Raw genomic sequence first — 26,909 nt, forward strand, 5'->3', positions numbered from 1 at the left:
CCGTCTTCTCCGACAAATTGCTGGTTGCGTGTACCTGATCAATGCAGCGTTATAAAATACCGAGTTTCCACATGGCCGGAGTCGGTGAACAGGTCTCTGGTGTTAGATGATGGCTCAGCTCGAAACACCAGACAGACGTACGTTCGCTATGCACCGACGCAATGGCCGCTCTCTGTTCCCATCGGTGTAGAAGAGGGTCGGGGTGGTCTGGCCAGGACGGAACCAGGAAGGGGGAGATGCCGACTGCACCAAGCAACCAAGTCACCAAGCACAAGGTACGGTCAAGCATAACAGTGCAGCAGCAACCCTCAAGGTAGGTACCTCGCCCGCAGCAACCAAACAGCAAGGGACTCCCGTCTTTCTCTCCACCTCTCCAGGTGCCGCCTGCATTGCATTATTCATTTCAGGTACTCCGCGTCTAGCCCCTTTGCGCCTTTGCAGTGCGTTGTCTTGGTAGGCGGTGAGGTAGCTCAGCTGGGTGCATGACTGTGGTGGGTGATGCGGCTGTTCCTCGGGCAATCGTCACCTGACGTGACAGGATTATCTTATCGCTCTTTTCCTTGGGGTGACGGGCCTGGGAGGGACTGATAGGCTTCGCCTGCCTCCGTGATGTCACACCCAGGGCAGCCTGAGAAGGAAACGTGGCTGGAGAAGTGGACAAGTGCCAGCGGCGCCTGCGGGTGGCATCCGCACAGATCATGTGTGGCACAGCCGCCGTATCGCACCCACCCAAGCAATCTGTGGCTGACGGGACGGATGGATACCTGCTATGTGGTTCCTGAAGCTGGGGGGGCCGAACGCCCAGTGATGCGCTTGCTGCGCGGCTCAGAGCACCCAAGGTAAGGTAGTAAGTAGGCGTCGTCAAACAACAGCTTCCATTCAAATACCACAATCCGATTCCGATTCCCCCCTCCCCCCATCGCGAAACCTCCTCCCGACGGGCTCCCCACCAGCTCCTCTCTACATCCCACGCGATCTCATCATCGCCCGTCGTCCTTCTCGCCTCCGATAGACCTAATTGAATCAACAAAAGTCGCTCACGCAAAACCCCCAAAAACCGCCCATCATGTCTCACCAACCGTTGACGGACGACCAAGTAAGCTACCCCCGACCTCTTTTCACATCGAGGGCCTCTTGAATCCGAGCCTTCCGTCCGATACACGCACACGCACACCCACGAGGGATAGGGTAGAGAGATGAAGAGAGACGCAGCCCGCTAATCAGACATGGCGTGCACCAAAAACAGGTTGGTCAGGAGCTCCGCAAGATGACGGCCTTCATAAAGCAAGAAGCAATGGAAAAGGCCCGCGAGATCGAAATCAAGGCCAACGAAGAGTTCGCAATCGAAAAGTCCAAGCTCGTCCGCCAGGAGACGGACGCCATCGACGGCCAGTACGAGAAGAAGTTCAAGCAGGCCCAAATGTCCCAGCAAATCACCCGCTCCACCGTCTCCAACAAGACGCGGCTCAAGGTCCTCGGTGCCCGCCAGGAGCTCCTCGACAACATCTTTGAGAACGCCCGCAAGAAGCTCGCCAACGCCACCAAAGACAAGGGCAAGTACCAGGCTACCCTCAAGAACCTCATTCTCGAGGGCCTCTACGCCCTCGCCGAGCCCGAGGTCGTCATCCGCGCGCGGAAAGCCGACTTTGATGCCGTCAAGAAGGCCATCGAGGAGGCTACCAAGGAGTACAAGAAGGAGACTAGCAAGGACACTTCGGCTAAGCTTGACGAGTCCGATCCCCTGTCCGCAGAGAGGTACGTAATATATCTCCCGATACATCGAGGGAGAACATGCAAGATACAGATCATGGGTTCTAACAAATAACGCAGCGCTGGAGGTGTTTTCGTCATCGGTGGAAAGGGCAAGATTGAAATCAACAATACATTCGAGGAGCGTCTACACCTCCTTCAGGAGACCGGTCTGCCGGCCGTCCGAGAGACTCTGTTTGGCAAGAACCCCAACCGAAGATTCACTGACTAAACCACCACCCCTTTCCCATAAGTGCTCCTTGCAAAAACCCTGTATAGCCCTCTTTATCTCCCTTGGGGCTGGACACACTAAACGCTGCATGAAGGACTACCCCGGCGCCCACCCTGTTTCAAACTCCTTCCTGTGGTGTATCTTAGATGCTGTATGATGGTGGCCAACCCTTGGCGTATTAGGTAGTTATCGTTGCAACTACGAGTTCGTTTATCATCTTAACCTATTGCCGTAACGAAAGTCTCATCCTCGCTTGAAGCTGGCTCGATGTTGCTGTCCATCTCGGATGGCTTGTTCTTCCGAGAGTGCACGAATCTTTGCATGAAGTCTTGTTGGCGCCTCTTCCTGGCCGACGAGGGGCCTTGGTCTCCAAAAATGCTCTGTGTCGGCGGGCGTTTAGTCCTGACCGAGTATGTCAGACGCTCTCCAACCCACTCGAGCACGCTCTTGGCCTCTGTACGGGCCAGGTTCGCAGCTCCAGTGTCATTGATGCCTCGCCAGATAGCCTTGAGACGCTTCGCCAGATCGTCAATGTCATTGTTGAACTCCTTTTCGTAATCCGAGTCCTCGTTATCATGCGCGAAGGCCCCGTCGTCCACCGCCATGTCAAGGAGTTGGACCAGCGCCTTCAGGTTCACATATTCGGTCTTGTTGTTGATCTTGAAGTCGCTGTCTTTAACCCGAGCAATGACGAGGCGAAGGCTGATAACATCATCGGGGTGCTCGCTGGCCAGAGCAGCGTCTCGGAGGAAGAAGGCAACTGCTAGGCGTCTACGCAGCTCATGGAGCTTCCGCGAAGTGACAGGCATGCAGATGAGCGGTAACATCCGTAGTGAGGTCTTGATAAATCCGTGATACAGAGACGAGCAGATCTCGGCGCACTTTGACAAGTCATGTTAGCAATAGCTTTTACCCCACAATCAGGGGATAAACTTACAAACTCGTCCCAGGCACTGTCCCTGACAGTATCGACCAGAGCTGCCAAGGCATCCTGATGGCGCGTGAGAATGTCCACATTCTCGAGGACCACCTTGTCAGCTGCCATGCGCAAGAGCATCTTGACAGCATACGTAACTGTTGCGTAGCTAAGATGATGTGCCACGTAGGTTAGCCATTTCAAAAACGACTGGAGAGGTTCCCATTCGTAGTCGACGTAGATATCTCGACTTTCTCGTACAGGTCGTAGTACCTCGTCTCCGATGTGGTCCGCTGCGCCCAATCTTTTCAGGCACTCTTCGAGCTGCTCAGGCGTGATCAGGCGCTTGACCTGTTTGCCGTTGGCAGTGACGATCTTGCTGTATTCCTCCCGAAGAACACCGACTCTCTCAACAGTTACCATGTCCAAGATCCAGAGATATAATTCGTCCGGAAACCTGACATTGACGGCAAGATTATTCGGCATTCCCGACATGATGTGTCGGTCTCTTGTTCCAGCCTTCTCGAGAAAAGACCAAGGACCCTTGGCAAACTTCTTCGGGAACGAAGGAGGTTCATCTAGGCCGCTGATATCCCTTTTGAAGAAGTACCATCTCGTCCTCGAGGCACCGGCATCAGTTCGCTCCATCGCTCGGAGAGCCTTGTCCGCATCTTCCTCCGTCTTGACACCGGCAATCTCGATCAGCTTCTGGCGAGCTTTGCTAGGACTTTCTTCGACATCCGCCATGATCTCATCCTTGGGTGCAGGCTCAGCTGGTCGCCGTGGGCTCTCGAACAGCACATCGTGTCTCCTCGAGTGAGCATCCAGCGTCTTGAAGTCAAATTTGTGCTTTGGCTGGATGGTGAGAGGTGACTTGTGTACCAATCTGGCCCGTCTCTTGGCCTTTGGTGTTCCATCAAGCCTGGGTTTGGTGGGGCCAAGCATGTCGAGATCCGGAAAGGAATCATCAGACAAAGAACCGTCGTCGTCCTCGTCATCGGACCCTTTGATGACTGCATCCCTCGTGAGAGTCGGGCGCTTCTTCGAAGCTGGTGGAGAAGACGGAAGGGCTGGGGAACTGGGTAAACTTGGTAGTGACGGTAAGCTATTGGGAGATCCGTCGACTTTCGGCTTCCCTGATACATCGCGCTTCGGTGTGCGCTGCAGCTTGTCTCTCTGCAATGAGGGTAGGTCGGGCAGATCACTGGCTGGAGGCGACCCTCGTGGGCTCTCGCTGGCTGTCTTCTTCCCTGGACTCTGACCGAACAGCAACCGTCGTGGTGTCGTGGGCTCCTCTGGCTCAGGAGACACCCGAGTCGACGATGGTAAAGAGGAGAAGCGGACCTTTCGCGGTGAGCCGGTACTTCGACCTGACCGTAGGATTTTGGGAGTTGAGGTTCCTTTCGGTGTGCCAGATCGTGACCGCTGTGATCTTTGCCGTATTGGCGTTAGGCGAATGACACGCCGCATAGCTGGAGAACGAATTGGGGTGTCTTGAAGTTCAGATAAGGATGACATGGAGGTGTTGAGGTCGGATGCCGTAAGGGCAGGCCGTTGACCGGCATTTCCGACAGAGCCTCTAATAGTCGACTTGGCGACCTGGATTGTGTTTTCGTCACGGGCTCTGTTAGGTGGGAGACTTTTGTTCACGGTCGACTTCGTTTGAGCGCGGGCGGGCAGGAGCTCCTGGGTTGCTGCTGAGGACTGGGATGCGGAAGTTTGGGAAGCTTGTGAAGACGAAACGGCAGGTGCGGCCTTCGTAGCTGCACGGCTGGTACCGAAGAAACTCCTGATATCGCGGTTCGTGTTCGCACCTGCTTGGGCGGTGTTGGCTGATTTGCGAGCCATGGCGGATAAGAGCAGGCGCCTACAGCCTTGTGCACAAACCTGACCACGCAAATATTCCTGGCCTGGCTACCAAGAACCAGACGGGCTGAAGGCGAGTGTGCCTTTCTTCAGGTTGAATAGAGAGTCGTGATAAAATGTTTGGTTACATAATTCACTGAGGTTGAACAGCTGTAGTTGGGAGTCCGACGCGTGAGGTGGGTGACGCTTTTCGCGTCGGGCGTGGTTCGGGGAGCATTTAGTGGGGACCACTTTAGCTATGTCCTTATCTTATCAATCCTTATGTCATCACCCTGATGGGAGAACAAACGGCTGTGGCCGTTCTCGACTGAGTATGGAATTGTATTCAAAGCATCAATTTGACGAGAAAGAAAAGCAGCCTATTTACGGAGTACTCTCATGCCTATCTCCTTAGTACCAGAGTCATCCCCGTTGAGCCACCGTTACCATGAATATGGCAGTGAGATTTGCGTCCCGAGCCGCTCGCACTTGAGTAGTTGTTAAAGGCAATTGCGACGTTGCTTTTTGCTTTTGTTAGATCACTGAAGGGCATGTCAACGACTGACACCTGCCAGCAGGCATCTATGTGTCGCTATGGCAGTTTGCATTGTGTTGCTTCTTTTCTCTGCCAAAGCTTACCTTGGGTGCGGCGCATGCGAGGCCCGGCGATGACTCGACTCGGGTTAGTGTCGGACGAACAGAAGTTCGGCAACCGCGGCGGCGGAGATGATTGCGACGGCGGAAGCTACGGATAACGGAGTAAAAGGATTTCGGAGGTGCATCAAAAACGGATTTGATCATTCATCACCGCGCAGGAATGCGGGCAGCGGACTGCTTAGCAGTCCACAACCCCGGGCTGTCCACGAAGAGCGGCCAAGAGGACGACCCCGACGATCCCCAGCGCGAACTGTTGGAGACCGCATCCATCCCTCGAGTTTTTTTTTTCTTTTTTCTTTTTTCTTGTGCGGTTTCAAGGGTCAAAAATGACTCCGGAATAGGGGCCATCGTGGTCCTGGGTCATCGTTGCGGTGCATGACTGCTTAGTTTAGAAGTTCCTGGGCGACGTGAACAGGTAGGCGTTTGCCATGCTCTCGTCCCTCGTTCCCCCTCTTTTTCTCAACACATCCACGATGGCCAGGAAAGGTCATGGCCTGCAGCCAGTCCTTGGCCACGCTGCCCAGACGCTTGGAGCGCACTCGAAAACTTGCCGAGTTTGTCATCGGACCAAAAGTTGCTCAGGGAACCCATCTGTACAGAAGGTGGTCCGGGTCAAAGGTGCATCATTGAACCTGTTCCAGGACCCTGGGCCGCGATCAAAGCGATCATCCCAGAAGGTTAAATCAGCCTGCGTCCCGTGTAAGCCGTCTGGCCTCCGCTTGCACGTTTGGGAAGGGCTTGCATTGGAGGGGGCGTGGGAATTCCAGCGCGAAGCCACATCCTGTCTTCCGCCTCCCATCCGTTGTCCTCCGTCCGTTTCCTTGCGGGAAAAGACTGATTCTCAGTGAGGTGCTGGATTGGATGAGACCGGCTCACTTTCAGTCGACGTAGGTACGAAATCTGGGTGGTGGCTTCAGCAGATTCCGCATCTGGTTTTGAGTTGCACAGAATCCTCGAGGCAGAATCTGTGCGACAAACGCGGCTTGAAAGAGAAAATCCTCAGTAGCCATGGCTGTTAACAATCACTCTGCCCTTCGCTCCCCCGGACCCCGAAGGAAAGGCCATCTGTCAAGCTGCTCGTGGTGTGGTGCTTGGCGCGTTTTCTTGGGGTAATACTTTCTACTTGTGCCACCGAAGGGCGGCAGGGCGGCGTCCGCTTGTGAGAACGGCGCGCGAGAGTCTCACTCGTCCCACTCTCGTCGTCCTCGGCGTCAAAATGGGCACCGTCTGCGCCGTGAATGCAGCCTGCAGATGGCTGGTTGGTGAGTCCTGCAAGTCCCGCCCTCGCCCGTCCTACCTCCGAATGGACATATCGCAAGCCCCGAAGGCCCGACTCTACATCCCTCCACTTTCTGTCTATATCCCAATTGAGATGTATGCGGTATTAGTACGCTGATTGCTAGTATATGCCCCCTTGGAACGAACCCCCTCAAGTGGAGCCTCACACGGAGATAGACAGCGACTTGACTGCATAGTTCAAATGGCTGGACTGATCAATGTGCTGACTGCTCACTCAGTGCTCAGTGACGAGCAGAGGATGAGGCTAGGGAACGAGGCTAGCTGACTGATGGGACGGATACCTAATGTTCGCCGGCCCGGGTTTAACGACTCTGTTGGTTGGGAATCAGAGAGACACTCGCAGGGAACACCCCCATGTGTTGACCAAACCTGCCGAGGTTGACGACGTCGGTGTTCCCTGGTGAGCAATGAGTAGTTCATTGTGGCATTATCTTCCATCCATCGGAATAGAAGAACACGGACAGATCTGTGAGCAGAGGCGATCCCAGAAGAGGTTGCCAAGGTCAGGCGTAAAGAAGGTTGTCCCTGCCGAAGGTGCCAAAGGGGCACTGAGTGACTGATTGCGTGCCTCCGCAGCGGCTGTAGATTTGTTTCAAGATGCAATTCCTGTGTGGCTAGGACGGTTTGGTCGAGCGGTGCGATCGGGACGGGATCGCCTCCTCGAGGGTCTCTTCTCCATGGGTCTTCAGCCTCATGTTTGCACCAAACGGTTGGATCTTGGTGCGTGTTTGTGTGTGACTTTTCCCTTCTTCCATGCCATTGATATGTCGCAGCCTTGCGCCGTCGTAGTGGTGGTCTCCTACGAGTCCCACGCGAAGGAATTGAGCTTGGCTGGCGAGTTGTTTTCTGTAACTTGACACGACATACGGAAAAAGCTTGGCTCAGGTGAGGAGCACTAGCAGGCTTGCCCGAGCGCGCATCTCAATCCCGCATGCCTAACAGGCCCTAGTGCAACAGGCGTAAAGATTCGCGATCCGTCCGGGCGCCGTGGGTACGATGCAACCCTGAGACCCGTCGACCTCCCACTTCCATCACTGGGGGCCTGGCCGATGGAGTGTCGTCGCTTGCTATTTGAGGTGTAAATGAGATGGGATATGGAGCACACTGCGAACCGGAGCCAGTAAGCCCGGGATGGCATCGGTGGCTCGTAAATGAGGCATCAGTTTTGGTGCTCCGCCGGCCATCAAGACAAGACTTGAATTGCCCCTCTGGGGGGCCGTCTGCGCGCTCCCCCCTGGCTGCCACATTCTTGGCCAATTTCTCCTTCGGGGGGCAGTTGGCAGCCAAGTATGGGTCGTTGTGAGAACCAGCATCTCTAATTTCTGGCGAGAAGCGATACCTGCGCCGGGAACGGGCCCATCTTTCGAGTCCCTGTTAAGACGCAGGAGAATGAGCATTGGATGGGCCAGGGTGACGACGATTGCTTCCCGTAATAAACGCGCCAACTGCTCAGCCTCAGAGCAATTGGAGGTAACAGGGCAATACTGTAACGCAGCAAATTGGTTTTGGTTGATCCCGGGCCACTGGCTGGGAGGCGGCCCAGAGGAATCGTCTTGTATCTTTAGGTATTCGCCTCGAGGTTGGGATTTGCCTGGTTGCGAGGAAGGAATGCTGACTGGAGCTCATCCGAGTGAACCAGTAGCCGCCATGGTTGCTCTTCAGATCTGCCTGCGGTCAGTGTGTAGCGTTGCCAGCACACGATTATCGGCCGGGTCGATGTCAGCAAGCAATAGCAGTGGCTGGGCTGTGCAACAACTCATCCATGCCTTTTCTTCCTTTCGTGCTTCTCTCTCCCCAGTTACCCACCAGATATAGGCCATGTACTTCCATAAAATCTCGGCGGAAGCGGTGGACGGAAAGGGAGAAGCCTGGCGGAGGAGAGATGAGAGTTGTGCTATGCAGACACGGGAAGCCGGTAGTCGGTACAGGTGAGCGCTAATACGCAGTGCGCAGACGGACGTGACGCATCCGGAAGCAGAATAGACGGCGGATCATGGGTGCTGAGTATGCCGTATTAGTGGATGCATGGGAAGAATGACAGGCAGACTCTACTCCGTAGAGCGCTTGAAGATGAAGTGAATTGGGTTGGGTCGGATCCGGATCGATTGGACGACTGGACGTGGTCGCAAACCTTGAGGTGAGTGTAGGTATTTTGCTTCATTAGGTTGCTGATGCAGCATTGCAGAAAAAGTACAACCGTTCGCTGGGAAGGGCGAGCACAAGGATGACCGTGGCATTCGTTGTCGTTCTTTACTAAAAATTGCCGATCAGGTAAGCATCTCCCTTCGGCGTGATTAGACAGGAAGGAGCTGTGGCTGGCGGGAGGCAGAAATGGCGAGGTACGTATCTTGGTATACCGACGCATGTATACGGAGTACCTACCTGTACGTATCCATAAGCTGGAAGTTGCTGACATTATCAACATCGAACAATGTTCCTTTCCAGCACATCGATGCGGCCGGAGTACTTCTGGTCCGCGCCCAGGGCTTAGGTTCCATCGTGACGAACCAGAGTTACCAGACTTGGGCTCACTGGTTTGACAGTAGGGCGTTGCATTGCAAGCCCAAGGCCCTATGGCCACGGCCCGTTCTGTGCCCGTTTGGCCTGGTCTTGTTGTGTTCGTGCTTGTTGCTCATGAACCACAACCGTCATCAAGTTGTCTACCGATTAGGCTATGCGAGCTAGAGGTAAAACGGGGGGCAACATGTTGTGAGGTGAGATAGACGGCAGTTCTCGTCCCCTCACTGGTTGTTCATGTTTGGACGATAAGTAAGAAAGTATGGGTTGAAGAAGTCCCGGACGACTGCTCGCATTTCCTTTTCATGTTCCTCATGCACGCCTCGCAGTTGCAGGCACATCAATCAGTTTTGAACTCTTACGACTATTACTTCGCAAGTAAGGTACGGTGTAGGTTGGCCATGTACTTTGTATGGGTACTTGGTAGCGGTCGGGTGTTATATCACAAACGGGGTCGGAAAAAGAGGGCGAGGCCTGGCAAGTTGCAGGGTAGGTTGTATGGGAAATGGAAATCTCTAGAGCCGATGCTAGTGCAAAGGAGAAAACATGGACAGAGTGTCAATGTCCATGGCGGGCTCCATGCTTCAAGTCTTCTCGAATCTCCTGTCGCCGTGGTAGCGAGAGTGGGAGACAGGACGGGACTGGGCCATTGGTCAGGCCGGCGAGTGATTACCAATTGCACGCATCCATCAACCTCCATCATCCGCCGAGCAGCCGACTAGCGTCAAGGTGGTGACTTGTATCTGTAGGGTACGGGGTACGGAGTAGGTGGTTCAAGATTGCTCATCGACAAAACAGACTAAGCGGGAATCGTCCTGTTCGCCGTGCTTGCTCAAGCAATGAAAAAAGATGGGAATTGTCGCCTTCTGCAGCTTCTGCTACCAACGTTAGCCCAGTCGTCTGCAGGAGCACTGGAGCAGAGACGGACGTGGAGTCTTGCTAGTCCCCGGGCCATCCGGGCGGGCGGCCACTTGACGCGCTCATCCCTTGGTACTCTGCCATGTACCTGCGGCGCCACAACTCTGCGGGAGGGTGGTGTGCATCGGTGACGCGAGTGACCAGTTGACAGGCAGAGAGGGACTTGAGGGACCCGACGGGCCGTCTGGGTTTTACGGAGGAGTCGTGATCACGGTGGTGCATTTTTGCTTGTCGCTTGTTGGTTGTGGTGGTGCTGCCGCCATTCTGAGGTGCATCTACAACACTCCATCTGCGGGAAGGGAAAGAAAAAGAGGTGTGAGAGAGGTGGGGGGGAGAATGGAAGTTGGGAACTGGCCCGGCCGACACGGCACCCGTACCACGGGGCTCGCGCTTTCGGTTGCTTGGTTGCTGCTTGCTTGGGTTGCTCCTTTCTCCAGTTCTTCTCTCTCTCCTCCGTCTCCCTCTCCTTCCTTTCCGCCAATTCCCACTGTTTTCGAGTGTCCAACTCCGTTGTCTGTCCTGTCTCCCTTTTCTCCTCTTTTTCCGCGTATGCTCCCTCTCTGTGCCTCTCTCCCTCCGACTTATCTCCAGTGGTGCCGTGAGAAATTTGTTAGAAACGTGGAACTCACACCCTTTGCACATATCTGAGCCACCAGGCCTTGGGGAATCAGAGGAAAAAGCACGATACAAGGGCAATTACAGACAGTACCTGTTCTGGACTGGTCAAGGTCCGTACCTAGTTAGGGTGTTTCCGCTACACTCCCCCACTCTAACGGTAGGGCGAGATACTTCCGCCGCCGTGCTCCTTTCAAGTACCTCCGATACGTACACTTGCTTACCCCTGCGCCATTGCACAGAGTGAGATCCATGAGGTGAGGTACTTTATCCAAGCGTGGATAACTTCCATGTCTTGACTCCCCTCTCCCCCCCCCCCCCGTGCCTCACAAATCCGTCCACGCCGTCACGCCGTCTAAATGACCGAAGCACTGTCCATTTCATCTACTGTTCTGCCGCTGCATTCTGCACAAACTGCGCGCACCGCTGCTCCCAGACTCCCAGACACACTGAAGGGGGTGACTCGAGGTACCTTACCTTCACCTACCCACCCACCCCCGTCTGCCCCGGTACCCAGCTGCACTGCACTCTCTGCACTCCCCTCCCCCCTTCACAGCGGGTTTTTGGACAACGCTGTCATCAAACACCGCGACAGCGCCTCCCGGCCCCTTCAGCCAAAATAATTCTTGCCCCCTTCCGACCACTCCCTTCCAATTCTGCTACTCCCTCGCACGAACCACACAACTCGCCCAAGTTCCAACCAACACCACAACACAACCTCGGACGGATATCGACAACGACGACGACGTTACGTTGAACACCCACGGTCGCTCGTTCTCCCTATCACAATTCATTCGACAACAATCGGCTTTATTCGACTTCTGCAATCGATCACCCCCCGTGCTGGAATACCACGCAACACCGAGTCTCCCTTCCCCGTCTGGGACCATCGTTGCGGCCGGACGTGGCTATACTGGAGGACCACTCAGGTTGATCGGGCTGCTCGCCCGCACACCAAGAGACCACGATGGCGCCCACGAACGAAGAAGCGCCTAACGTGACCCTCGATCCTGCTGCTAACGATCCCGCCAACGATCCCGAGGGTCCCGCGTTGACCACATTGAGGACGAGATGGGCCACCCGCAAGATGACGATAAAGAGCAGCAACAAGAAGAGGCTTGCCATCATGCATCGCGCCGGCCACAAGAAACACAACAGCGAGAAGAGTCGCAACTCTGGCGGCACTGAATCTTTACAAACCGAGGCCAACAGACCCGCTGACCCTGAGGAGAGTAATGGCGGCAGGAAAATGTTCTTCAACCTCCCTTTGCCCGCGGAGCTTCTAGACGAGGAAGGTCACCCAAGTCAGCACTTCCCGAGAAACAAGATCCGCACAGCAAAGTACACACCCTTAAGTTTCGTTCCCAAGAACCTATGGTTTCAATTCCAGAATATCGCCAACATCTTTTTCCTTTTCCTCGTTATCCTGGTGGTAAGTCAGACTCGAGGTCTTTCCCAATGCACGTTTGAACTAGTTCCAACCCTTGTGTAGTTTTTCCCCATTTTCGGCGGTACAAATCCAGGTCTCAACTCGGTACCTTTGATCTTCATTGTCACTGTCACGGCAATCAAGGATGCTATCGAAGATTACCGTCGCACCATTCTTGACATCGAGCTCAACAACGCCCCCGTTCACCGCCTGCGCGGCTGGAACAACGTCAACGTCGAGGAGGATAACATTTCCATGTGGAGGCGCACTAAGAAGGCCACCAGTCGCTTCTCTGGCCTTGTTTGGCACACAATCGAAAGCATCTGGTCCCCGAAGGCTAGGAAAGAATTGGCAATCCGCAAAAACCCAGAATCGTACGCCGATGCGCCGCGACCCTCGGTTGAAACCCACATTCCCCGAGACTCTATGAATCAGCCCCGATCCAATCGAGACTCGTTTGTGTCTGCCCGAGAGGATATTCAGATGACGCCAGTTCCCTCTCCACGTCCCCGACAGACTCTCGAAGTTCCGCAAGAAGACGACCACAAGCGCGCCATACAGTTGATGCAACGCCAAGGGGACGTGCTGAACCGCAGCCTACCGGTCAACGGTGATGCCCGGTTCCACAAGGATCACTGGAAAGACTTGAGAGTTGGCGATTTTGTGCGAATTTACAACGACGACGAGCTGCCAGCTGACATTATTGTACTGTCCACATCTGACCCAGATGGCGCCTGCTACGTTGAAACCAAGAACTTGGACGGCGAGACGAATTTGAAGGTCCGACAAGCACTGAGATGTGGTAGATCACTGAAGCATGCGAGGGATTGCGAGCGAGCCCAGTTCTGGATCGAGAGTGAGCCGCCGCAGCCCAATCTCTACAAGTATAACGGTGCCATTCGGTGGCACCAAAAATTCGAAGACTCCCACGAGCCCGACTTGATGACTGAGGCCATTACGATTGACAACATGCTACTCCGTGGCTGCAATCTGAGGAATACGGAATGGGCCCTTGGAGTCGTCGTCTTCACGGGACATGACACCAAAATCATGATCAACTCTGGCATCACGCCCAGTAAGCGTCCCAGAATTGCCCGGGAAATGAACTTCAACGTCATTTACAACTTTGGCATTCTCTTCATCTTGTGTGTCTTGACCGGCATCGTCAACGGAGTCGCATGGGCGAAGACGGACGCATCTTTACATTTCTTCGACTTCGGATCCATTGGAGGAAAGGCACCCATGTCCGGCTTCATCACATTCTGGGCCGCTCTCATTGTGTTCCAGAACTTGATTCCCATTGCTCTCTACATCACTCTCGAAATCGTCCGCCTACTTCAGGCAATTTTTATCTACAGCGACGTTGAGATGTACTACGAACCACTCGACCAACCCTGTATCCCGAAGTCCTGGAACATTTCCGACGACCTTGGCCAGATCGAATACATCTTCTCCGACAAGACCGGAACATTGACGCAAAACGTAATGGAGTTCAAGAAAGCAACTATCAACGGACAGCCGTATGGCGAAGCATACACTGAAGCTCAAGCTGGCATGCAGAAACGCCTTGGTGTCGACGTAGAGAAGGAGGCTGCCGAAGCTAGAGCCGGAATTGCGGATGCCAAAATACGCGCGATCGACAGTCTCAGGAACCTTCACGACAACCCTTATCTGCATGACTCCGATCTGACCTTCGTTGCGCCTGACTATGTTTCTGACTTGGCGGGTGATTCTGGTGATGATCAGCAAGCGGCGAATGAGCACTTCATGCTCTGTCTCGCCTTGTGCCACACTGTCATCGCCGAGAAGATACCTGGATCACCACCAAAGATGCTCTTCAAGGCGCAATCACCCGACGAAGCTGCGCTTGTCGCAACAGCCCGCGACATGGGCTTCACGGTGCTTGGCAGCTCTCAGGAGGGCATTAACTTGAATGTCATGGGCGAGGATCGATTCTATCCGATATTGAACACGGTCGAATTCAACTCGAGCAGAAAGCGTATGAGCGCAATCGTACGAATGCCTGACAACCGTATTCTGCTCATTTGCAAGGGAGCGGACAGTATCATCTACTCGCGTCTGAGGCGGGGCGAGCAGCAAGAGCTTCGCAAGCTTACGGCAGAGCACTTGGAAATGTTTGCCCGGGAAGGTTTGAGAACGCTCTGCATTGCGCAGCGAGAGCTCACCGAGGACCAATACGCCAACTGGCGCAAGGAGTACGACGCTGCCGCAGCGGCTCTTGAAAATCGAGAAGAGAAGATGGAGGAGGTCGCGGATCACATCGAGCGAGAATTGACACTGCTTGGAGGCACTGCTATCGAAGACAGACTGCAAGACGGCGTTCCCGACACCATCGCCCTGCTGGGTGACGCCGGAATCAAGCTTTGGGTTCTCACTGGCGACAAGGTCGAGACTGCTATCAACATTGGTTTCTCTTGCAACCTTCTGAACAACGACATGGAACTTATCCACCTGAAGGTTGACGAAGACGAGACTGGCGAGACACCTGACGAACATTTCCTCAACGTCCTGGAGCAGGAGCTCGACAAGTATCTACAGAACTTCGGCATGAAGGGCGACGACGAAGATTTGGCCAAGGCAAGGAAGAACCACGAACCACCTGGCCCGACCCACGGGCTGGTCATTGACGGCTTCTCTCTCAAGTGGGTTCTTCACGATGCTTTGAAGCAAAAGTTCCTGCTTCTCTGTAAGCAGTGCAAGTCGGTTCTTTGCTGCCGAGTCAGTCCTGCTCAGAAGGCTGCTGTGGTCAACATGGTGAAGAACGGTCTAGATGTCATGACTCTCTCCATTGGAGATGGCGCCAACGATGTTGCCATGATTCAAGAGGCAGATGTCGGCGTTGGTATCGCTGGTGAGGAAGGCCGACAAGCCGTCATGTCTTCAGACTATGCGATCGCCCAGTTCCGCTTCTTGTCACGGCTAGTACTCGTACACGGTCGGTGGTCATACCGTCGTCTCGCCGAGACGGTGGCCAACTTCTTCTACAAGAACGTGGTGTGGGTGTTTGGTATCTTCTGGTACCAAATCTATTGCGACTTCGACGTTACGTACATTTTCGAGTACACGTACATCTTACTGTTCAACCTCCTTTTCACTTCGGTTCCGGTAGTCGTCCTTGGTGTTCTTGACCAGGACGTTTCGGACAAGGTCTCCCTGGCTGTGCCGCAGCTCTACCGCCGTGGTATCGAACGGGCGGAATGGACGCAGACCAAATTCTGGTACGTATGGTCGCAGCAGTGGCCTTGATGCGATGCTAACTAGGTTCCAGGCTTTACATGCTTGACGGTGTCTACCAATCCGTCATGGTTTTCTACATTCCATACTTGACAGTGAGCAGCACGAGCTTCGTGACGAAGAACGGTTTGAACATTGAAGACCGAACGCGACTTGGCGCATACATTGTACACCCTGCCGTCTTCGTCATCAACGCGTATATCCTCATCAACACATACCGCTGGGACTGGATCATGATCTTGATTGTTGTTCTGAGTGACGTTATGATCTTCATCGTTACCGGCATCTACACGGCTACAGAAGGGTCAATGTTCTACTACCAAGCGGCCCCGCAGGTCTACGCACAGGCATCGTTTTGGGCAGTCTTCTTCATTGTCCCGGTGATCTGTCTCTTCCCCCGATTCGCGATCAAGGCGATTCAGAAGGTCTACTTCCCATACGACGTCGACATCATCCGCGAGCAAGAGCGGCAAGGAAAATTCTCTCGTCTCACACAGGGCGACGACGCGACGGTTATGGGGGAGCAGACGGCGAGTAAGACCCCGTCGAACTCGTCGGTCAGCTCGCGCAAGGGTAAGCATATACACTATGCCAGTGTGGATGAGGACAGAAGGCCAATCTATCCACCTTCAGTTGCAACACACACGACGCACAACCCGCGCAGCCAAAACGGCAGCGATGGCACCAACTACACGGGCCACCGGCAATCGATGGATATGATGCAAACGCAGTCCCTCGACATGACACCTCCGATGCGATCCTCCTTCGAACGACAACGTCCCTCCTACGACCGAGCCCGACCATCCTACGATCGAATGCGAGCTTCGATGGACCGCACGCGGGCCAGTTTCGAGGCCAGTAACGACTTCACCTCGGCCGCTCGCCTCTCTCGGATAGAGTCCAGCCAGTCTTACAGCGACCGATTCCATCCTAGACGACTACGGGGTCTGTCATTGACGAAGAGCGCCAACATGTAGCGGCTGCTCCAGACCTTCGACCGAATCGAATCGAATTTTCCTTGTATTATATCCCGGCCTGGCCCTCCCGACGGGACGGGGCCGAATTGTTTCTTTTTTGCTGTTTTGTTGATATCCCCCCGATGCATCACGATCTGCATGAGCGATCTACGACATTCCAACCCTCGCACTAGAGCGACTCGATGCTTTGTCACCCGCCACACACACACACACTCAGTCACTGCCTTTTTCTGTTTGGTTCAAAGTTTATTATGCTTTCTTGGTATTTTTTATCGTACAGGGATTCCTACTGCGACGGCGTTTTAGGAGGACAAAGGATTGGAAGTCTCGGACGGCATTTTTGTGCAAGCTTTGGTGTGCATCCTAGAATTGAGAGGGGGGCGCCAGGAACCAGTCCATGCTGAGGGTGCTGGAAGTTCTTCGTCAGGCCCTAGGGTGTTGTGAGTCTGGGCTGACCAAACAAAGTGATGGCGCACAGCTCTCGCGCTGTCGACGCTTTTTGTACATACGCGCGAGCAGGAGAAGGGAAAAGATGCAAAAAACAAAACGTAATAGGGGGAAGCTTGGAGATAAGCCACAGAGACAGCAGCCAACTGGTATTTGAACTGTTAACAAGACCCATTTCAACTTTGAGTTCCCGAGGTGTCAGTTGTGATTTTACTCCATATGCAAGATCAAGAAGAGACGACTGCGGTGATGATATTCCTGAATATTGAAGTTGTTGGGCGACGGCCTGCCTACTACTTTTGCTCTTCATCAGTCCATGGTAGGTAGGAATTGGGCACTTGATGAGGATACTGAGAAGTTCAGGTACCATCTGTGTTGTACCTCAGCTGTTACCCCTGCAGCCAGCCCCTGCCCAAAGCCAGATGCGAGTCCCACCGCAGCGAGGGTCCTGGCAAGGAACTCGACCGGGGCAAGCTCCCCCGAGCTCTGCTGATTTTTGACCAAGAACATCCGATGCGCCGCGACCTCATGGATGGATCCGCTTGGAGGGGGCTCGGTGTTTGAACATAGCATTTCCACGATCTCGGTGCCCACGACGGCAATTGCAGAAACTCTCGATAACAAGCCCACTGGATGTACTCAATTGGACCTGGGTAAACTCCCATCATGGACGCACAGCTCTTGGATGATGTCGCCGACAGGTTCAACGCGTACCTTGATGCCGTTCCGTAAGCTACTGTCAGCCAAAAGTGGCATCACATTTGTGCTCGAAATCCAGAGGCTAATTCTACATGCTCGCAACAGGGCCGGACTCCCCCAGTATATCCTCGCTGCGGCTGCTATTTCTATCAGTATATTCCTCCTGCGACTAGCGCAGAGCTGGAACGAGGACAAGGCTATCCCATACACCGTCCCGCCACCGAAGATTCCGGACGAGCACTCCATTGTCGAGGAGACCAATGTGAAGGTACGGCATACTACGTTCCCCTGATCTCCAAATCTTCTTCAGCTTGAACCACTGGGCTAACTAGGCTCTACAATCCAGATCTCCGGCACGACCGCAGTCCAATGCTACGCCCCGGCCACGGGACAGTTCCTCGGCTTCATCAACCCCTCCACCCCCGCCTCCATCGACCGCGCCGTCGACGCTGCCCACGCGGCGCAGGCGAAATGGAAGAAGACGACCTTCCGCGAGCGCCGTCAGGTGCTCCGCACGATGCTGCAACACGTCCTCGATAACCAGGAAGCCATCTGCCGCGCCGCCTGTCTCGACTCTGGCAAGACAATGGTGGACGCCCAGCTGGGCGAGATCCTTGTAACGGTCGAGAAGCTCACCTGGACGCTGAACCACGGCGAGAAGGCCCTCCGCCCCAGCCCGCGGCCTACGAATCTGCTCATGGCATACAAACGGAACGAAGTGCGGTACGAACCACTCGGTGTTGTCGGTGCCTTGGTCAGCTGGAATTACCCATTTCACAACCTTGTTGGACCCATCATCTCGAGCATCTTCGCTGGTAATGGTGTGCTGGTCAAGGTCTCTGAGCAGACGGCTTGGAGTTCCCAATACTTTACCAGTATCGCGAGAGGGGCTCTCATCGCCCACGGCCACGACCCCGCTCTGGTTCAGACGGTTGTGTGTTGGCCGCAGACGGCGAACCACATCACTTCCCACCCAAAGATCTCTCACTTGACTTTCATCGGATCTCGCCCTGTATGCCTAAAGGTAGCCGCCTCGGCCGCCAAGTCACTTACACCTCTGATCGCGGAACTAGGCGGCAAGGATCCCTCCATCGTCCTTGACTCCGCCGCCAAGGATTTGAAGCGTATTGTTGAGATCCTCATGCGCGGTACATTCCAAGCTTCCGGACAAAACTGCATAGGTATTGAGCGCATTATTGCTACGCCAAAGCTTTACGATCAGCTCGTGGCCACCCTGGCGCCAAAGGTCCAGAGTCTTCGCCTGGGACCGACCGCAGACGTTGGTGCCATGATCTCCGATGCCGCGTTTGACCGCCTCGAGTCCCTCGTCGACAAGGCTGTCAAGCAAGGAGCCCGCTTACTGGCCGGTGGCAAATGGTACATTCATCCAGAACACCCCAAGGGCCACTACTTTGTCCCAACTCTCCTCGTCGACGTTACTCCTGAAATGGAGATCGCCAACGAAGAGTGCTTCGGTCCCATCATGACCATCATGCGCGCCCCCGGCCCCGACGCAGACTCTGTTCTGTCGGTGGCCAACGCTCCAGAATTCGGGCTCGGTGCTTCCATCTTCGGCGGCGATAACGACCCTATCCTCGGCGCTGTCGTCGATGGTCTCAACACCGGCATGGTAGCCATCAATGACTTTGGCGCAACCTACGCCGTTCAGCTCCCCTTCGGTGGCGTCGGCGGGTCGGGCTACGGCCGGTTCGCAGGCGAGGAAGGACTCAGAGGCCTCTGCAACATCAAAAGCATCTGCGTCGACCGCTTCGGCTGGTTGGGCGTCCGCACTGCCATCCCCACACCCGTCAAGTATCCCGTCCCGGACCAGGAGCGCAGCTGGCGATTCACTAGAGGTGTCGTGGGCGTGGGTTACGCGCAGAGTCTGGTGGGCAAGTTCAAGGGCATTCTTGACATTATGAAGAATGCTTGATCATCTTAATTGTACTCATGAACATTGAACGACGAAGAGCGGGGGGTTCAGCCACCTTAGCCAGCTGTATCTTGTGTAATGATAATATTGGAGGAAGGGAAAGTGACGGGTTATAGGCATAGATACCAAATTAATCAAAAGCAGTTAGACTCTCAATCACGCTCAGCATCTTTCCTATCGCGTTACTAGTTTCCCAAGAGAAACGAAGTTTGATTCAAAAGGAGTCATTATTAGATCAGGGAACTTGACAAACAGGGTCGACTTGTTCTCTCCTGATGACTATTTTCCAGCCGAGGACTTGAGTTTGTAGCAACAGGCACGACAAAAGTGGGATCCCAAGGACGATGTCAATAGAATGGAGACGCGAGGATGAGTATCAAGAGATATATGATTCATTAGCTGCGATCCTATTCCATTCTGGCAAACTCCATCAAAGCATTCCGAATAGACCGCCCCAACTTCTCTCATCTATCCCCTCTATGGTTGACATATCCCGCAAAGAACCCAAACTTTGCCTCTGGAAATGCAGAAGGTAGTATCTAATTACCAAGAACCACCACCGCCAGAAGAAGCGCCCGAAGCGGGAGCGGCCTCGGGCTCCTCCTGCTTGGTCTCGTTGCCGGCAGAGTCGCCGCCGCCACCCCAGGCAGAGTTGCCTCCAGAGTCGCCTCCAGTAGCGCCCCAGGCACCATCACCGCCGCCGCCCTCGTTGGACCAGCCGCCGCCCTCACCACCCAGATGAGCAATGCCGGCCTCCTCAGGGTCGAAGTCGCTCTCGGTCTCGAACTTCAGGTTCTCCAAGCCCTTACCAGTGGGCTTGAAAGGCTCGAGGAAGTCAGGGACCTCCTGCTTGGTCTCCAAGAGGGTGCGGACAAGAACGCTAGCCATGGGCTCATCGCGGTCGGTGTAGAAGGAAGTGGCAATGCCACGCTGACCCATACGACCAGTGCGGCCTGATGTTGCGTTAGTAAGATGTAAAACCACGAGAGAATAACAAGGGGGCATTTGGATACGCAGATCAAAGAAAACCTGTAAGAGAAAGTAATAGGTGCCAATAGCTATGCTTACCGATTCTGTGGGTGTACTCCTCAATGCCACCGTGATCCAAGCTGGGCAGGTCGAAGTTGATGACGTGGTTGACATTCTTCACGTCAATGCCGCGAGCGCTGATGCCAGTGGCAATAAGGATGGGAGACTTTCCAGCACGGAAAGCGCGCATGGAAGCCTCACGCTCAAGCTGAGTACGGTCAGCATGCATCGAAGTGCACGGGAAGCCAAGGTTGAACAAGAAGTCATCCAAGTCATCGCAAGTACGCTTCTGGTTGACGAAGATGATGGTGCGGCAGGCAGGAAGAGAGTTGATCTGATCCTTGAGAGCCTCCTTCTTCTCGAAAGACTCATACTTGAAGACGCGCTGGAGAATGTTGGTGTGGGTGCTTCCAATGCGGCCGATGTTGATACGGACGCTAGAAGAAGACAAGTTCTCCTTCGCGAGATCGCGGAGCGGCTTGGGGAAGGTGGCCGAGAACAGCATGTACTTGATATTTCCCTCCTGCTGTTCTGAAGAAAGCTTTAGTGGAAATTCGAGACACGGACAGGAAAAGAGCAGAACTTACCACCACCAGTCATGATGACATCCATCTCCTCGCGCCAGTCATCGTGAAGCATCTCATCGGCCTCGTCAAAGACCAAGTATCTCAAGCGCCTGAGCGAGAGAACATCAGGCCGCTGGATGAAATCGACAAGGCGACCGGGGGAGGCGATAAGAACATCACAGCCCTTTCCGAGCTGCTGAATCTGGTCTCTCAAGGGACCACCACCGTAGGCGACACACGGGCGAAGCATGGTTCTATAACAGAACTTGCGGGCCTCGTTGAAGATTTGAATGGCCAACTCGCGAGTGGGACAGACGACAACCACCAGAGGCTCAGCACGAACCCACTGCTGTCCAAGAGCAATCTCGGAGGGGTTGGGGCGAGGGGCAGCAAGCTTCTTGGCCTTGCCCATGAGCTTGTTCAAGATGGGAATGAGGTAAGCAGCGGTCTTGCCGGAGCCTATTCAAGTACTTTAGTAACGTTGAGCAATATGCGAACAAAGGGATGCTTACCGGTCTGAGCGATAGCCACAACATCGAGACCCTTGTGAATGGCGGGAAGAGTGAACTTCTGGATGGGGGTAGGAGCCTCGTAGCCGCAAAGCTTGATGTTGTCTTCCATGACAGGGTGCAAGCCGGCGTCCTTGTAGGAGTGAACCGGCTCGACGCGGATCTCGCCCTCCTGGGTAACCTCGACAGAAGAGATGCTAGAAGCTGTCAGTCTCGTTCGATCAATTGCAAGGAGGAAACCTACACGGAGAAGTCGAGGCCAGAGTTGGAGGCAAGGTTAGAGTTGGAATCACCGAAGAGATCCTTCTCGAGCTCGGGGAACTTGGGACCAACATCGCCAAAGTCCTTATCCCACTCGTAGACGGCACCGTTGCCAGCCCACTCAGTCGGGACCTCGGGGCCCTGCTGGGCAAGCTCGTCGTAATTGTAGGGCAGAGGCTCCGCCCACTTGGTACCATCGCTGTTGACAGCAGCGGCAGGGGCCTTCTTGCCATCGGCAGGAAGAGCCGACTGCATGTCGGCAGTGTCGAAGGCAGACATCTTGGCGGGAGAAAGTCTGCTCATGTTGATTAGCTTCTGGATCAATCGATGGCCAGCGGTTCGTGGTGCTTACCTTGATTTGCTTGATTGAAGAATGTTGCGATAATTGCAGGGAAGACTACACGGGGCGAGAACCTTGGAGCTGGGGTTTTCCGTTGAGTTAGTACAGCGCGAAGGAAGAGGAAGGAAACGAAGATGTGTACGAGAGAAGGAAATGGAAGCCACCGAGATCCGAGAATGGTTGACGTGGTTCCAGCCGGAAGGGGGAGATCAGAGGTCTGTCAATTTTCCGAGATGAAATCTGGCAGGATCTTTGAAGAAGGGATATCCTCGAAAACCTTGCATTGCAGTATTTCCGATGGAAGAAGTAGACTGAGATCAGGGCTGGAAGGGAATGAGGCGAATTTGATTGCAAAGTGAAGAAAATTCAGGGATTGGAAGCCAACAAATTTGTGTTCACCAAAGCTGAAGCTGATGATGTTCAGATGAAGGGCCCGCGAGCAAAGGTTTGCGAAAATACGCACACTCCGACGATGGGTTGATAGGTAGTAGGGAAGGACCGGAATGGAAATGGGGATAATGGGAGAGCAGATCAAATAAAATGGAAAGTACTTACCTCGCAAACGAAAACTGAAGTCAAAAACTGATCTCCTGTTGGGGATCCTTTCTCGACGATCTGTGATGGGTGTGGAAGAGAAAAGAGAAAAGGGAAGAAGTTGAGCAGCAGCAGGTGGGATACAAATATTCGTAGTGGGAGGGCGCTCGCTGGAAGGCTCGAAGGCGGTAGGTTGTTCCGCAGAGGGCAAAAAGGGCCGGAGGCAGAGGGCAGGCACCGCTCTCAGAAGAAGGAAGACACGATGAAGGAGGCAGGCAGGTCGGACGACTAAGCGGGGATGAGGGTTGAAGTGTGACTGCCCCGTGAGGCCCTCACATCAGGCGGGAGAGTGTCCCTCGGGGCTTCACATTCTGCCTCATCTCAGAAGGCTCAATCGGAACTTGAAAACACTAGACGAAATCTCATCGAGGCTTCGGACGAGAGAGACAAGGCCAGACGAAGAGTTGCCTTCTTTGACATTGCTCATCTATCATCACGTTGTCTTGTTGCCTTGGTAAGGTTATTCAGATTAGCTGCCTGCAGCAAGAAAGAAGACGAAAAGAAAGGCAAGTAATATGGGTAGAGGCTGAAGAATACATAGGTGATCTTAAGAACAAAGAAAGACGATGGACTTTTGAAGATACAGAGTATTCTACGTATGTCACCTTGGTGTCTGAGTCGACTTTGATGATTCTAAGCGGAGCATTTCGCCAACAAATTGAAACATGTAAGATGCCGATTGATAGCAGCTTGGTGCCAGAGATGAAGCTAGACGAAGGCAGTTCAAGACTTTTCAGCTTTGGAGGCTCGCTATATGACACCAAAGGATAGTTATGCACCAAAGAGATGTCCCTGAGCCTCTGATTTCGGAGTAATTGAAGATTTTGGACAACAGGGGTCTCACCGAGGTGAGATGGGTATCATTAATATATCCATCTATGAATGCTACATAATATGAGGTAGCGGATGGCGACGCTCTTGGACGTTACTGAGCGGCTTGAATGGAACTTCACTTCGTCCGCCAATTCCAACCAGCCAAACGTATAGCCTTCTCGCGGTGAAGCATTGCATCTTTCCATATCCCAAGAAACCCTCCGGGCATCACTTTGCTCCGACAGGCAAGACGTAGTTGCCCGGGCACCTAGCTTCAGGCACCTAGCCTCAGCGGCGAAATCAGTGCCATCTGACCGGGACCTACAATACTGCGGAGGAGAGGTTGATTTGGGCAGGCGATCTTGTCGGGCGGGTTTCTAAGACCGCCAGAGGTTGCGGATGATTTGAAATTTGGAGGGGAGGGGCGTATCCTTCACCACAAATCAAGGAGATCTTGAGGCTCAACAGCAGACGTCGCCTCATATCCACTCATACCCTCGGTCAAGGCATGATTCAATGCAACGGCCGATCGACCGATGGTACCGCCCTCCTTCTTCGACTGCTCTACGCCTTTTTGGAACGAATCCAGGAACCTCCTATGGAACACCCGTTGCCGTGACTCGCGATCATTATACATCTCTGCTTCCTCGTCCCGACGGGTCCCGAACAGGTTGAGGTACGCAAATGGGTTCGGCGTCCGGGGCACTCGGTACATATTGTCCGCATAGGCGTTGGGGTTCTTTTGCGTCGCAACCTCGGGCTTGAGTCCCGCCTGCAGGAACCTAGCCAGCACGGCGACCTGTCCCGCGTGCGACTGCGCGTCCTTTGTGCGGAGGCCCGTCTTTGGCGCGGTCGACCACCCCGAGCTCGTTTTCACAGTCCAGCCCATCAACGCGCAGAAACTGTTGAGTGTCTTCACCCAACCGCCCGGGCAGCTGACGGTCTCATCTTCCGCGACATCCAGGAGCCACTCGAGAACGGAGAGCGAATCGTTGCTGATGTCGGCGGAAAGGTGTGTCATTCCTGCTCTGGTGTACATGATGCACTTCTCGGCGTGGTGTTTGACCTCCGCCTCGGGCAGGGCCCGGAACAGCTTCAGCAGCTGGCTGCGGACGGGTCCTGAGGCGTCCGAGATCAGAGGCAGAAGCTTGCTCAGCACTGTTGCGGTTCCGACCGGGTTGTTGTCTGCCAGCACCTGGCTTGTCAGATGAGCCAGGGACTCTTTGCGCTGTTTGTCTGCTCTTGATGTTGAGGCTAATGAGAGGTTGTGCTTGAATTGGGTTGCGTTGTCAGGGGCTTCAGTCGAGAGCTTCTGATGGCCCATGGCAATGGACTTTGCCTTGAAACTAGTGTCTGTGAAGTTGGTAGGCTTGACCTTGGCCTTTCCGACCTTGAACTTTGGTTTCTATGAGAACATGTCAGTATTGATGCGAGGTCTCATGAGAGACAGCGATGCGGTTCACATGTCTCGCTGAGATATTCATACCGCAAAGTCCTTGGCCTTTTCCTTCTTCTTTCTGTTGCTGGAACCCATGATGTCTTATTTGTCGGATATTCTGGCTCAGAGTTGATTTGGGGTATCCGCGAATCTTATGAACGTGTTGTCGAATTTTTTACAGTATTTTGCGAGTATTGAGCGTTGAGTCCTTGGTCACTTTTCACATGAGATGGCTGGCGCATTGAAGGTTGAGACCCCTGCAAAGTCTGGAGCCAGAACTTTTCGGCGGTCAGGTGCGGCAGAATCCGGTCGAGCTCCAGGTCCCCTCCACTCGCAACTCAGCCCCACCACGACGTTGAGACGCTGTTACCCGGTGAATCCTAGCTCCAACTAGTTATTGGGCACCTTAGCTCCTAACCCAGCCTTACAGACGAGACCCGACCCAGCTTTCGGGGACATTCATTTGTTTCCACGATCCAACGAAACCTCGATTTTATTCAAGTCCTACTGCAATTTGGGACGCCCCCAGGCAAAGCATCGCCCGTACCTGTCTCTCGCTTGTTCACCTCCCCGTCTTTCAACCATGACCGACACAACACCCGTGAGCGACCTCGACCCCTCCTTCTCTTCAGCGATGGCGTCATAGCTAAACAAAGAATGTGTCCCCCCTTTCGCAGACCAACGGACCCGACGCGCTGGACGAGACCCTCAAGCGCCTCTCGAACAAACCTGGCGTTAAGGCGACCGTCATCCTCGACCGAATCACGGGCGCGATACTACGAACGAGCGGTCAGCTGTCGTCTTTCAACGCAGCAACGCTACAGACTTCCGGAGGAGGCTCCTTCTCGGGCGAGGGCGCCGCCGCGCAGCAGCAGCAGAACGGCGAGGAGCAACCGCAGGGCCTGGAGGACTTTGCCGCAAAGGTCTGGAACTGGGTGAATGCGTCGGGCACCCTGGTGTTAGATCTAGATACCGAGGTAAGAAGAGGGATCCGGTTCCGCAGGCAGACTGCGGAGCGAATCTTTACCCCTGAACGGAGTGCCGGGACTGACCATCGGGAACAGGATGAGCTGAAGCTACTGAGACTACGAACGAAGAAACAGGAGCTGGTCATCGTACCGGATCCGAAGTACCTACTCATCGTGGTACATGACACACCGCCGGCTTGAAGAATCTCAAGGTCTGACTCACGATTTTGGCATCGGTCAGCGTTTCACGGACTTATTTTATCCTCATTGGCTTCACCGAGCGGACGTCCTTCAGGAGGATTTGCATTTGCCAAGCCGAAGGGTAGAGGGCCAGGACTGGCATGCTCATTGGTCGGCCCCAAGACTATCGTATTTACACAATACGCAGGAAAGGGAAACCGAGAAACCCTCTTCAAGCTGCCAAGCTGCAAGCTCTACGCACATACACACATGGAAAACAAACAAGGGGGGGAGAGAGATAGCTCGGCATGGACGGTCGAGGCTGGCGCGATTACGAATGATACCCTGATATTACCATCCGCCACGACCACCTAGCATATACTTCGTACGTCCGGAATGAAGCCGGAGCGGGTGTTCCGCGGGCGATCGCGGCCAGGACCGCGGCCCTGCTGGATAGCTCGAGAAAATGCAAGAGATGAGATACAAGTGCAAACTAAAAATGATGTTCGAAGCCATCATCGTTTCGTGATATAGGACAAGGCGAACAGCACAGCCCAGCCCAGCCCAGCCCTCGCGGAAGCCATACCCGTCAGCTCCGGGGAGCTGGGCATTTCCCTACTATCCGCGACGAACCGTCCGAGCCGAGGCGTCCGTTTCTCCTCTGCCTTGGGGAAAATTGGCATTCTGACACTTGGCACCACCTCCAGCTCTGGAAGCTAGAAA

The 26,909-nt window shown here is 54.3% G+C and overlaps 7 protein-coding genes across 7 annotated transcripts; 4 read left to right on the forward strand and 3 right to left on the reverse strand.

Moving 5' to 3' along the window:
* Positions 1 to 1,066: 1,066 nt before the first annotated feature.
* On the forward strand, positions 1,067 to 1,981 carry BDP81DRAFT_456726 (V-type proton ATPase subunit E; the record flags this gene model as incomplete). The annotated part of the gene is made up of 3 exons (XM_060593208.1): positions 1,067 to 1,096; positions 1,247 to 1,755; positions 1,831 to 1,981. 3 exons carry the CDS (start codon positions 1,067 to 1,069, stop codon positions 1,979 to 1,981), a joined length of 690 nt encoding a protein of 229 aa, XP_060451981.1.
* Positions 1,982 to 2,199: 218 nt separating this feature from the next.
* BDP81DRAFT_305824 (uncharacterized protein) lies at positions 2,200 to 3,842 on the reverse strand (the record flags this gene model as incomplete). Its single annotated transcript, XM_060583210.1, has 2 exons — positions 2,200 to 2,862; positions 2,919 to 3,842. 2 exons carry the CDS (start codon positions 3,840 to 3,842, stop codon positions 2,200 to 2,202), a joined length of 1,587 nt encoding a protein of 528 aa, XP_060451982.1.
* Positions 3,843 to 11,997: 8,155 nt separating this feature from the next.
* BDP81DRAFT_305814 (uncharacterized protein) lies at positions 11,998 to 16,409 on the forward strand (the record flags this gene model as incomplete). The annotated part of the gene is made up of 3 exons (XM_060583207.1): positions 11,998 to 12,180; positions 12,241 to 15,416; positions 15,467 to 16,409. The coding sequence occupies 3 exons, from the start codon at positions 11,998 to 12,000 to the stop codon at positions 16,407 to 16,409; spliced, it is 4,302 nt and encodes a 1,433-aa protein (XP_060451983.1).
* Positions 16,410 to 17,405: 996 nt separating this feature from the next.
* On the forward strand, positions 17,406 to 19,857 carry BDP81DRAFT_401903 (aldehyde dehydrogenase). The gene is made up of 3 exons (XM_060588827.1): positions 17,406 to 17,584; positions 17,661 to 17,823; positions 17,902 to 19,857. Exons 1-3 carry the CDS (start codon positions 17,523 to 17,525, stop codon positions 19,486 to 19,488), a joined length of 1,812 nt encoding a protein of 603 aa, XP_060451984.1. The 5' UTR covers positions 17,406 to 17,522; the 3' UTR covers positions 19,489 to 19,857.
* A 174-nt stretch (positions 19,858 to 20,031) lies between these two features.
* On the reverse strand, positions 20,032 to 22,229 carry BDP81DRAFT_363752 (DEAD/DEAH box helicase; the record flags this gene model as incomplete). The annotated part of the gene is made up of 6 exons (XM_060586477.1): positions 22,206 to 22,229; positions 21,837 to 22,148; positions 21,596 to 21,789; positions 21,105 to 21,542; positions 20,557 to 21,048; positions 20,032 to 20,441 (listed from the first exon to the last, which is right to left on the reverse strand). The coding sequence occupies exons 2-6, from the start codon at positions 22,130 to 22,132 to the stop codon at positions 20,032 to 20,034; spliced, it is 1,830 nt and encodes a 609-aa protein (XP_060451985.1). The 5' UTR covers positions 22,133 to 22,148; positions 22,206 to 22,229.
* A 1,383-nt stretch (positions 22,230 to 23,612) lies between these two features.
* BDP81DRAFT_401905 (pre-rRNA-processing protein IPI1) lies at positions 23,613 to 25,251 on the reverse strand. The gene is made up of 2 exons (XM_060588828.1): positions 25,087 to 25,251; positions 23,613 to 25,005 (listed from the first exon to the last, which is right to left on the reverse strand). Exons 1-2 carry the CDS (start codon positions 25,132 to 25,134, stop codon positions 24,034 to 24,036), a joined length of 1,020 nt encoding a protein of 339 aa, XP_060451986.1. The 5' UTR covers positions 25,135 to 25,251; the 3' UTR covers positions 23,613 to 24,033.
* Positions 25,252 to 25,431: 180 nt separating this feature from the next.
* Positions 25,432 to 26,685, forward strand: BDP81DRAFT_413845 (uncharacterized protein). The gene is made up of 3 exons (XM_060589310.1): positions 25,432 to 25,639; positions 25,716 to 26,015; positions 26,103 to 26,685. The coding sequence occupies exons 1-3, from the start codon at positions 25,622 to 25,624 to the stop codon at positions 26,205 to 26,207; spliced, it is 423 nt and encodes a 140-aa protein (XP_060451987.1). The 5' UTR covers positions 25,432 to 25,621; the 3' UTR covers positions 26,208 to 26,685.
* Positions 26,686 to 26,909: the final 224 nt, after the last annotated feature.

This window comes from Colletotrichum phormii (genome assembly GCF_030913505.1).
Source record: "Colletotrichum phormii strain CBS 102054 chromosome Unknown BDP81scaffold_1, whole genome shotgun sequence".
NCBI lineage: Eukaryota > Fungi > Ascomycota > Sordariomycetes > Glomerellales > Glomerellaceae > Colletotrichum > Colletotrichum phormii.

Excerpts from the sequence above, each read along its gene's own strand:
- BDP81DRAFT_401903 (XM_060588827.1), top strand. The coding sequence starts at position 17,523 with ATGGACGCACAGCTCTTGGATGATGTCGCCGACAGGTTCAACGCGTAC. Across the intron at positions 17,585-17,660 it reads GCGTACCTTGATGCCGTTCC|GGCCGGACTCCCCCAGTATA; the intron begins GTAAGCTACTGT and ends TGCTCGCAACAG. Across the intron at positions 17,824-17,901 it reads TCGAGGAGACCAATGTGAAG|ATCTCCGGCACGACCGCAGT; the intron begins GTACGGCATACT and ends TCTACAATCCAG.
- BDP81DRAFT_401905 (XM_060588828.1), bottom strand. The coding sequence starts at position 25,134 with ATGGGTTCCAGCAACAGAAAGAAGAAGGAAAAGGCCAAGGACTTTGCG. Across the intron at positions 25,006-25,086 it reads AAAAGGCCAAGGACTTTGCG|AAACCAAAGTTCAAGGTCGG; the intron begins GTATGAATATCT and ends ATGTTCTCATAG.
- BDP81DRAFT_413845 (XM_060589310.1), top strand. Across the intron at positions 26,016-26,102 it reads TGTTAGATCTAGATACCGAG|GATGAGCTGAAGCTACTGAG; the intron begins GTAAGAAGAGGG and ends CATCGGGAACAG.